The sequence below is a fragment of the Lygodium microphyllum genome, chromosome 16 (genome assembly GCF_053477565.2).
Source record: "Lygodium microphyllum isolate KBCC chromosome 16, Lygodium_microphyllum_v1.1.10, whole genome shotgun sequence".
Classification (NCBI taxonomy): domain Eukaryota; kingdom Viridiplantae; phylum Streptophyta; class Polypodiopsida; order Schizaeales; family Lygodiaceae; genus Lygodium; species Lygodium microphyllum.
The window spans coordinates 138,958,220-138,970,124 of NC_141150.1; the positions used below are offsets into that span (position 1 = coordinate 138,958,220).

Consider the following 11,905-nt stretch of genomic DNA (forward strand, 5'->3'; position numbering starts at 1 on the left):
CAAGAGCCTCTTTTCTCCAGGAACAGGAGCAGTTGTTTGCTGCCCTCAAGCAGGAACAGGTGAGGGTGGAAACCTCACCAAGCAAGTGTCTGAAACAGCACTAAATCAGTTCTGATTCTGGACTGTTCAGAGGATATTTCAGAGCCCAATTGATGTCAGAATCAAGGGGCATTTGGCACAGATGATGTAGAACAGTACAGGGAACAGAATGAGCTGAAAACAGGTTTCAGAACAGGTCTGAACCAGTAATTACAGTGGGCTGAACAGTACAGGGAACAATATGAGTTGAAAACAGGTTTTAGAACAGGTCTGAACCAGTAATTACAGCAGACTGAAATGGTCAATTCTGCACTCCAACCAGAAGTTTCAGACTTGGGCAGAGTTTCCCCTCCTGGTCAACTTGTTTTGGGTCAGTAAATGTATTGTTATGCTGCCAAATTTCACCCAGAATAGGTAAAAGATCGCCCATTGTACTTTCTCTCTTAAAAAATAAAGAAATACCACAAGGGGCGCTTGACTTAGGGGCCAACAGGGTGTCTGTGTGGCAACAGGAGCATTCTAGCTTCCTGTATTTCTTCTTGATTCTGTGTCTTTAAGTTCAGGTAAAGTGGGCGACCGTTAAATTGGGTGAAAGCATTTATATATTTTGGTTGTACACTACCGCCCTTCCCAGTGAACAGGCTGGTTTCAACAGCAGCAGGATTGTGATGATGTGGCAAGATGTACGGCAGCAGGTCTGCATAGGAACATCGGTCGTTTGACTAAAATCAGCTCCAAACTGAATGAAGCTGGAAATCAGGTGCCAACTGATGGAGACAGCAATGGACAGCTTTGGCTGAGATGTCCTCTGCGAACGGGCTGTGGGCAGCAAGCTGAAACACCCGAAATCTGCAAAAACGAGATTTTGATGCAGTGGAAGAAGAAGAGAAGTGGAAGCCAAACTTGCCACTAGTCTTTGCCTTCACTGCAGTGGAGGATCTTTGCTGTTGTTTGAGCAAATCCAGCTCTGATACCATGTCAAAAGATGACGGACCAGCGAGATAGTGGGGTTTGCGGGGAGGAACATGGAGTGAACTTGGCAAACATGGAGAGGAGAAGAGAAGAGAGAAGAAACTTTGATGAATGGAATGATGAAGTTCTGAATCATGGAGTGAATGTGATACAAGGGAACAAGGGTGCTGTAGCACAAGGAAGATGATGAAGACAGCCACGAACCACGAACCACAATGTCCTCTTGAAGGGGTGTGAGGGTAGTGGAGAGGCTTGAGAGAAGAGGTGACGGATTGAATGAATCAGCCGTGGTGAATGAATGAGAGAGTGGCCTATAAATAGGCATAGTAAGTCTAGGATGGCGCCCCTTTTTGGGGCTGCAAACCCTAAACACAAAACGCAGAAACGCAAAAAACTCTAATTGCAGGTGTAGGGTGAAGGGTTTCTCAACAATGTGCTCTATTTGAGTAGAGTAACACTTGGAGTCTAGTTGATTTACTTTTTGGTAAAAAGGCTATTGGCACATGTTGGGTCTACAAGCTTTAAAGGAAATTTGATGGGTCTATTGACAGATACTAGGCAAGGCTGGTTGCAAAGGCATAGGTTCAGAAAAAGAGCATTGGCTATGAGGAGAAATTTGCTCCTACATCCAAGATGACCACCATTAGATGTTTGATTGATATGGCTGCACATTTCAGTTTTTCAGTTGGGATGTACATCAATTGAATATAAAGGGAGCATTTTTGAATGGAGATTGAAGAGGATGTATATTTGCATAATCTTCACGTTTTGTTGTGCAAGGCCAAGAGCACAAGGTTTGCAAGCTGAATAAAGCCTTGTATGGCTTAAAATAGGCTCCACATGCTTGGTACTCCAAGGTAGATACATTTTTGATTGCACAGGGGTTCCAAAACATCCCAATTGGACCTACTTTGTACATCCAAGAGGGGGGTTTTGTTTGATCATCATCATTCTTTATGTAGATGATATGTTGCTCATTGGACCAAATGAGAGGAAAATTGCAGATTTCAAGGTTGAATTGTAATCTACTTTTGATATGCCAAATATGGGGCTGATTCATTATTTTTTGGGATTTAATTCACCCAAAATCAGCATGGTATTGTTATGTCTCAGTATAGTATTTTTTGAAGTTGCTAGTAAGGTTTAACATGCAAGATTGTAAATCTTTGAGTACGCCTATGGAAACAAGATTGAAGCTTTCAATGTATGATGACAATAGTGATCTATCAGATGTTGCTATTTACAACTAGGCTGTTGGTTGTCTTATCTATTTGTGCAACACCCATCTTGACATACAATACACACTATCATAGGTAAGCATACATGTATAGTCCAAGGATGCTACATTGGCAAGCTATTAAGTGCATTTCTCATTATTTGCAAGGAACACCAAGGAGGTGGACTGGCTAAGCAAGAAGCAACTTACTATGGCTACCTTATCTTGTGAAGCTGAGTACATGGTAGCTTTTACAACGATAGTCGAATGTGCTTGGTTGCATCGTGTATTGGCTGATCTTCATGTTCATGCGGAGGTATCCACTCCTATTCTTTTTGACTGTTAGAGTGCTATTGTAAGTGCATGGAATTTGGTGTTTCATGCTCGTATGAAATGTATTGAGATACACTATCACTATGTCAAAGAGAGATCACATGTAGGTGAGATTAGCATGATCTACATCCACACACGAGAATGTTGTAGATATTTGCATCAAGGTACTATCACATGAGAAGTTCGAGGGATTTCAAAAATCCTTCAACTTGCTATCTTTTGGTGATTGATTCACTCCTACATTATTACATTGGTACTACAAGGGGTTGTTAGAATTGGTCAATTATGGGTAGTGCCCAATGTTTTAGTGTGCGGTGTGGAGAAAAGTAAGTTAATAAGTTGTGTCACTAATTCTAGAGTTGGTTTAACTCCAGTTGAGTTAGGGATAGGTTTAACTTATTTAAGACCTATTGAACTTTCATTCTATCATTCTAGTACTTGCATCTTTTGAGTGTGGGATTGCTGCCCACTCTTGCTCACTGTCTTATGTTCTCTCTTCCTCCATTTCCAATAGGCTCCTAGCTTTTCCTTATCAAACAACTAAGCTTGTAGGTTGAAGAAGGCTCTTTATGGCCTCAAATAGCCTTCGTGTGCTTGGAATAAGAAGATAGACTCATTCCTCCAAGGGGACTTAGGGTATTAGAGTTCCATTGTTGATCCCCAGTTGTATGTCCACATATTAGTCGGAGAGTATCCTTTGCTCGTGTTGTACATGGACAATCTCATTTTGATAGGTTGTTAGAGCGCAAGGAATATGAAAGCGTATGATCGGATTGAAAGAAAATGAACATGAAGACAAAAGGGAGAGAAAAAATAACACAAAAATTTGTAGTGAATGAATGTTAAAATGAAGAAAGTAGATATGTACAACAGGTAATCGAGTGTATCTTCGCCAAGGATCTCTCTCCACTTAGAAATTTGAAGTGGGAATAATTGGAGTTGAAGAATGGCTTGAGCAGAACTCTGTCTTTGTAGAGGATAAGGCAATTGTGGGTTGCTTCTTACTACTGCAAGAGATAGTACTTATACCCAAAGTAAAGCAATATCTGGTCATTGATCTCTTGTGGTCAACATGTCTAGCCCAATTAGAATCTGTCTAGTCCTCTAGAACAAATGTTGAATCTTTTGTACTTCTTGGATAATAAATACCTTGGTTAGGGATTCCTCTGAAGAACCACAAAATCCTCATAGCAGCCTACCAATGAACTAGCTTAGTTTCACTCATGAACGTTGTAGGAAAACGCAAATCATTTCGAGTATTTAGAAGCCATATCAATGATTCAATCAAGTGCTTGTAGTATGTAGCATCTGTCACTAGAGAATCCACATGGGCGATAGCCTTCCAATTTGGATCAATCAGAGTAGAAATAGAGCTAAATCCCTCCATCTCAAAAATGGTCAAAAGCTCTTGCACATACCATTGTTGGGAGATGAAAATACCCCTTAGAGTTTTGCCAAATCTCATAACCTATAGAGAAGGCTTGTATTTGTCATTTTGAATATCTCATGGGGTGCCTTCTTTGTTTGCTTGAGTTGTTGGGCATGATCACCTGCTAGGATGAGAACTTTCCGTGGAGGAATGTGTCTATGTTCTCGTTCCAAGTATGTAGAGCTTGTCTGAGGCCATAATGGGCCTTCTTCAGCTTGCAAACTTTGCCATTTGATGAGGAAAAGTTAGAAGGTTGTTCAATATAGATCTCCTTTTTCAAATCACTATTAAGGAAGACAACTTTACATCTAGTTGATAAACAAGCCATCTCCAATAGCTCGTTTAGGAAAGAATGGTCCTAATGGTAGCAATCTAAGCTATAGATGCAAAGGTATCATGGAAATCCTCTCTTGGTTGCTATGCAAACCCTCATCAACAAGTGACCCTTGTGCTTATCTAGATTGCCATCACTATGGTATTTGGTCTTGAAGATCCACTTGATTCCAATCACCTCCTTATGAAGGGGCCATGGCACAAGATCCCAAGTGCCATTTCTCTCTATGATCTCTAACTTCTACTCCATAACCTTTTGCTAACGCTCTAATTGCAAAGCCTCCTTTATGAAGATTGGCTTCCTATCTTATATGGCAGGAGTCATCAAACAGTAGTTAGTACAAACAAGCTTGGTGAAATGTGTGTGGTTTCTCCAAGATTGTCGTGAGCCATCTTACAATTACTACTCCTCAAGAACTCCCTCAATCCTTGCATGATGCAATATCTCATATGCTCAATGAGGAGGAGATTGATACTCACCTTGTCACTCTGCCTCTGTTGAAGTCTTTGGAACATCCATCAATTCTGATTTTGTGGGTGAAGCAATCTCCTCCATTGACCGTGGATCCTCAAGGGGCATAGGCTCCAAAGGCACCGGCTCAGGTACCCAATGTTACCTAGATCTCCAAGTATGGGGTGCTTCTTAGCCCCCTATGTAGCTATAAACTCCACGAACTGAACATCTAGACTTGTGTAGACATCCTATCAAACAGTATCATAAAGCCCGATCCCTATGATTGGCAAACTCTTTGTTTCTTTGGAATGTGACATCACATTCGAATGCTTTGAAATAAGACACATCCGGTTTTAGAATAAGGTAAGCCTTAAAGGGTGATATACCAACAATGGCCGATATAGGTGACTAATTGAGGAGGTGGATAGCGGTGGCTATTGTTTCAACCCATAGATGCTTTGGTGTGTGCCCATACTCCATCATAGTTTGTGCCATCTCAATCATGCTTTAGTTCTTCCACTCTAATATGCTATTTTCCTAATGTGTATTCGTGTTGGCAAACGCCTAGTGAATGCTACAATTTGCACAAATCTTGACTTGCAAGTCTTCAAATTGATTTGCATCTTGATTTGCTAGCAATCTTCCAATGAAATTTGCTCCAAACTTGAATGTTGGTTGGTTCCTCACTTAAATCTTTTTGAGAATTAATTCTCAGTCGTGAAATTTGAAGTCTTGAGGCTTTAATCTTCTAGCACTCTTATAGTAGAGAAAAATACAATCTCTTAGCCTCCAAGGATTGGAATGCAGAGATATTTGGAGCAAGGTTGCGAAATGGCTGGAGAATGAGAGAGAATGCTGAATATAGAGAAAATTTAGACTTCCATCATGAGAAAATGGAAGAAATCAGTTGCTCGCTTGTTTAGACAGCTGTGAAAGTTGTTATCCATTGATGAAACACACCGAATATGATGTATATTTGGTTGAAACAACCCTCACATTGTTATCACCTATTGCTGTGGTCTCTTTAGGGCATGTCAACAGCTCTCAGAGAGTCTCTTACTAGCTGAAAATGGCTTGTCAAATATTGTAGTAGCTACGGTAGTCCTCTCTCTCTCTCTCTCTCTCTCTCTCTCTCTCTCTCCCCCAAGCCTCAAAAATGTCTTTTTCACTTACATGGGCAAGTTTTGCTAAGTGGTAGCTTTCTAATCCCATTTTTTTAGTATTATTTGTATTATTAAATTGATTTTCAACTTCTAAATTATGAAAATTATTTTAATGATTATTTTAGTGTTGAGAAAATTAGTCTAATCCACTAGCAATTAAATAGGCTAGATCAATTCATCTTCCAAGTGTTCCTTAGTCTTATTTAGCCTCTGGATTGACATTAAGTACCATTAAATGCCAAATCCATAGTGTCACCAATTGATACTTATGGTTGATAAAATATCTTAGGCCAATTTTTGGCACCAAATACCACCTAGTGTGTGTGCAACATTACTTTAGACAATTTCTACCCTTGACATCAATTGATTTCCTCGGGTCTTTGACTTGCAAATATGAAATAATCTCAGTCGCACTTCACATGTATAACATATACTTGAACACTTGATTAAAATTAATCCAAATGTTAAGTAAAGGAACTAAAATTTTTCCTAGTGTCCTTGTCCTTGTTGAGGCAATTCTTCTTTCAATGACCTGTTTTGCCATAAATGGGACAAGTAGACTCCTTGGCTTTGTCTTGCTTGGTCTTCTTGTCGTCGTCGTCGTCGTTATTCTTCCCCTTTTGTTGACAAGACAAACTTGACAATACATTTGGCTTGGGAGTGTTTTGGCCTTTGACTTCTTCCTCGTGATCCAAGATCATTGGAACCAACTCCTCCCACTTAAGGGTGTTTGTTTGCCTTGAAGCAATCAATGTAGAGTAGAATGCACTAAATCAAGGCGGTAATTGTGAGAGAGGGTTATTGCCATTTCCTTTGAGGTAGTCGTCTTGAGATTTGGACATGCATTTTTACCTCTAGAGACCCTTGCTTCATCACGGTCATCGGATTGTCCAATTGATCCAATTCCAGCCGTATCTCTTGAGCAACGATTAAATGCTCAATGTGGGCTAGCACGGTCAGAGTGTAGGAGATAAATAGGAATATGATTAGATGCATGCATTTAGTTTGTCCCAATGTGCTTGTACCTTTGCCAACTCAGCTTTCTTATCAGAAGAAAGCTTGGATGAATCATGGGTTGTAGGACGGTCAATGGCCTTGGTCATGAGCTTCGCCAAATCATAGGACTCCAAGGTGGTAAGCATCACTACTTGCTAGATGTGGCAATGGTCCCCATTGAGCTTCTGATCTTGAGGAAGAGTTGGTAATATGGGGATCTTGTAGTTCATAATAGCTTGAAACTCCACACCGAGCTCGAAAGACGTTGTCACCCGAATAACCTACACAAAAACAAGGGCAGCCCTCTTTGACTTTGAAAACACAGTGTGCTAGGGCTTCCTCCACTCGCCTTGAACTTGTTCCAACTATGGGAGGTTGTGAAAAAAAAAATCTACAGCAAAAGGCTGAAAATGCAGCCTTTTCTCCTTGATGAACAGCAAAAACCTACAAATAATCAGCAACTTTGCTCCTTTCCTACGCTTCACAGTTCGTCTCAGCCTTTTGCCAATGTACATCCCTCTAGCTTGCTCTCGATTGCTGAAAACACAGCCTTTTTGTTGCATTGAAATTTGCACTTCAGGTCTGCTCACCATCAATTAGCCGTTCAACATTGCTTTGATACTATGTCAGAGTGCAGCGAATGTGGAAGTTCATGATTGGATTGAAAGAAAATTAATATGGAGAGAAAAAGAGATAGGAGAATGCAAAAATTTGTAGTGAACGAATACTAAGATGAAGTAGATATGTGCAATGGGTTGTCGAGTGTATCTCCACCATGGATCTCTCTCCACTCAAATTTGAAATGGAAATGATTGGAGGAAAGCCAACAATATATTGGCTAAAAGAAATAATAAAATAATGCAGGTCAGCCAGCCAAAAGCTGGTTGATTGTAGCAAAAAATAGGCACCACAATAAAATAATTATAAAAATGCTTTAAAAATCTGCGGCATGACACATGCCACTCTTGCCTAGCCTACTCCATGTGTATGACCTGTCTGATTGCCTAGAATTGTTGTGAATCAGTTGGTGACTGCATGAAATTGTTTAACTTGATCTACGTAATGTGTAAATCTGCCCAAGAGTGTCCCAAGTTGGTTCATTGGCAATTCACTATTAGGATTTTGCAGGAGATACAACCTTTGTTCTTCAAGGTTGGATAGATTCAGACTGGGCTGGAGATGTTGATCCCAGGAGTTCAACGATAGACTCTTGCTTTACTTTGGGTGCAGGTTTCCTATAATCTACACAGGTAGAGTATAGAGTTGCATCTTCTACCACATGTGAGACAGTGTAGCTTTGGAGGTTGCTAGGAGAACTTGGCTGCACAAAATCTTGTATTTCATGCTAGGTCGAAGCACATTGAAATATGATACCATTTCATTCGGGAAAAGATCTTGAATGAGGCTATTGATGTGGTGTATTGTAAGACAGAATGACTTGGCAGATTTGTTTATGAAGGCTCTTCCTCAGGCCGTTCTTTGATAGCACTCTAGATCCTTGAGCCTCATGTCGCCTCTAGGATCTAAGAGGTGTCGTTGGAGATTTGGCCATCTTTTGGATGGGCATAGGCAATGTACAGGCATTTTAGGTCAGATCCATGCATTTTCTGATCAGGTCGGACAGTTTGCAGCAATCAGCAACAATTTGTGTAGTAGTCAGGGCAGTCAAGCGGTGCCACGTGGCAGGCAGTCTGCAATTTTTGCAGTATTTAAAATTTATTAATGTGCAGTTGGGCACTCAGCTAGTTTTTACTGGTTGACCTGCTATTTTTAATTGTTTTTTCTAGCCTATTTATTGGCAGCCCAGCTCAGGGTCACACATTCAGATTCGATGTGTGCAGGGTGAGAGATTTCCAATGGATACATTCCACAGCCCGTTGTACATATTTGCTCCCTTATTCCGCATTCATTCATTGTAGATATCTGCGTTCTTCAGTCCCTTTCTACACACACAGCCGCCCCCCCCCAAAACAAGAGCATCGTTGAGAGTTCTTGCCACCTTTGGGCTTCCCCTTCAAAGAACATGATACCATATTACCAGAGGCCCCTTTGATGTACATAGTAGGGAGGAGATCTTTTTGTTGACTTGGTCATGCAACCGAGTGTAATGCAATGATTGACAATTTAATTGGCAGAAGGTGGAGGTATTTTGAAGGTTCCTTGTTGAGAAACAATGTACTTGACCAATATTTGACTTACATTGACTTAAGCGAGCTAGTAATAGTGAACTTAGAGAGTAATCATCCATATTTGGCCATTTTGACTTTTAGATTATCCCTTTCCTTAATAGAGAACTTTTGTAGCCGATTGAGATTGATGCATCGAGTTTGTTCTCTCGTGACAAAGCAATCACTAAGATGACTCCAATGATGGGGAAAAGTGATGAGGTTGTGGGTGCAACTTAGGAAGTGACCCTTGCATCAACTTGACATTGGTGGTTGTATTGTGAGCCTTCAATTGAGGGATATGATTAGGGTGGGCAAGTGGAGGGTTTGGTATAACTTCTGACCAACTATTAGGTCCCAAAGACAAGGCCTTCTCAATCATGGAAGGTAATGGTGGCTAACTTGCCACCATGTGGTATACAACCTCTTGCCATGGGTAAATAGGGATGAAGACTGGTGTGCACTTTGAGTCCCTTATAGGAAGGTGTTGGAGCCAAAGGAATATCTAGAGTATTGTACAAAGTGGCATTTTCTTTTTGGGCTGTTTTAATGAGCTGAAAATGCCAGAAATTATGATATTTTAGGAGGCACATTTTGGTAGCTCAAGAATGATATCATTCCAATAGATCTAGAGGTGGTTTGGGGATCATAGACCTAGATAGTCAAGTAGAGCATTGCTGGCGAAGCTAGCTGTGAGGCGGCGGGCGCTTTCTTCCAAGCAAGGAGCTGTGAAAGCAGTTGCTGTCGTGGAAATTGGAGTCAATGCGCAACTGCTTTTTCTAGTTTTGTGCAGACATCACTTGCCTTTGTGGCAGATTTGGTCAGGTTAGATGCTTGAGAGTAAGGTTGGTAAGAGTAATTGTTAAGGCAATGCAGAGTCAAGTTGTGAGAGCAGGTACTAGAACGAGCTGCTGCTTAGAGATTGCTAGTGGCTGAAACTCAAGTTCCAGAACAAAATCAGGTTCTTTGGGGCCAGTTGGATCAGGTCTCAATAATCTTAGGAAAATGTTGCAAGGATCACGGAGCCTTGTGGCCAATCTGCATTCTATGTCCGTAAGTAGTGGCATTTGTAGCTCCCGTGTGTTTAAGTGTGTTAATTGGTTGATAGCTGGTTTCATGATCAAGGGTAAAGTGCTTTGCAAGTAGGTTTATGACTACTGCCATTCGGGTTACCTAAAGGTTCCCCATGTGCACTTCTTTTGCCTGTTGTGCTTTAATATCAAAGTGCCAACAACCACCATTTTAGCTCTTCAGAGTTTTCGGTCATTTCTTCGTCTTCATACTTCATGTTCTACAGCTGTTTTCCACAACCCCAACCTCTTCATGCAGCTTACTTGAGTTTTGCATGCATTTATTAGTTGTTGGATTTCAGCCCTGATCTATGACCGCATTTCTCCTTTGTAGTTCTTCAATATGTGCCTTCTATGACATGAGCTGGACATACATTTGTTCTTTTTTTCAGTCCTTTTACATAGCAAACTACCCGTGTCTCATCGGATCTCGTCTTCCATTAAATCACATTGCTTTATTAATCATTTTTCAGTTATTTCTTTCTCATCTTACTTCATGTTCTATAGCCGTTTTCAGCAGCCCCCAACGGTCTCGTCTTCTAATACATAACTTCAATAATCGTTTCAATCTTTAAGAATAGTGCAATGTCTGCTATAATTGCAACTTGCATGTTGTTCAGTTATTCCTGCTGTAAGAGAGAGAGAGAGAGAGAGAGAGAGAGAGAGAGAGAGAGAGAGAGAGAGAGATTGATTCTTATTGCTAGTGTTGGCTGTTGCAGGAAGAACTTGACAGCTTTCAAAAGAACTATCCTGGTCGATTTTCAGTATACTATGTATTGGAAAAGGTATCGCCAAATGATTTAGTAAGGTAGGGTTGTAAGGCAAAACCGATGCTGATCAATCACGATGGCCCTTCTGTTTGCACAGCCACCCGAAGGTTGGAATGGAGGAGTTGGTTTCATCTCCAAGGGAATGATTGAGACTCGTTGCCCAGCGCCTGGTCCAGGCATTCAGGTATGACGTAGGTCTGATTTGTTAATATTGGCAACAAAGCTAAAACGGTGTCATGCAGTAGGTGTTTGATTTAGTGGAAAGAGCAGAGCTGAGGTGTCTTCCCCCCCCCCCCCCCCCCCCCCTGCGGTTGATGTGGCAGATCTTGAGGTGTGGTCCACCAGGGATGAACAAAGCTATGCAGAGTCACCTTGATGGCCTTGGATATGCCAAGGAAATGCAGTTTCAGTTTTGAGGGGGAGACGGAAGACACTCGCCTCGCCGCCCTCGATCGATATTCATATTCTGAAACTATTTTTGATGGAAACTGAAGTGGGGTCGTCGCTCGTAAATGACACTCCAATAACGAACGCTAAAAATATGGCATCCGTCATCGCGTCGCGTAAACTGAAGTGGGATGGTTATTTTATTGTCGCAAAAAATATTTTACGCGATGGATGCTTCCAGTTTGCTCTCGACTGAGTGTGAATTTGCATTCTCTGCTCATTCTCAATGACGAGTAACGTAACGTAGCACACATGTATTGACTGACAACTGTGGAATGTCTTTCTATAGCATACGAATGCCGCCTTGTACAAATTCCACCCGTATGACGTGTGCGCAAAATGGGTTGTCCATTGATTTATCCGACGTCACTTGGCTTATCCAGCGTGTCATTCAATCCGTTGAACGGATTTTGTTTCTTCCAGCAAATTACGTAATAAGTGTAAACTAAATGTAACGTAACGAGTTTATCAAGAACTATTGTCTCTACATGTAACGTAAAGATATCTACTCATCCCAA

At 41.1% G+C, this 11,905-nt stretch overlaps 1 protein-coding gene across 1 annotated transcript in view; it reads left to right on the forward strand.

Moving 5' to 3' along the window:
• Positions 1-11,577, forward strand: part of CBR (NADH:cytochrome B5 reductase 1) — a 37,820-nt gene extending 26,243 nt beyond the window's left edge. The window contains exons 7-9 of the mRNA XM_087696485.1: positions 10,890-10,955; positions 11,038-11,124; positions 11,264-11,577. Coding sequence (XP_087552611.1) covers positions 10,890-10,955; positions 11,038-11,124; positions 11,264-11,356 — 246 coding nt within the window. The 3' untranslated portion in view covers positions 11,357-11,577. The remainder of the gene's footprint in view (positions 1-10,889; positions 10,956-11,037; positions 11,125-11,263) is intronic.
• The last annotated feature ends 328 nt before the right edge of the window (positions 11,578-11,905 follow it).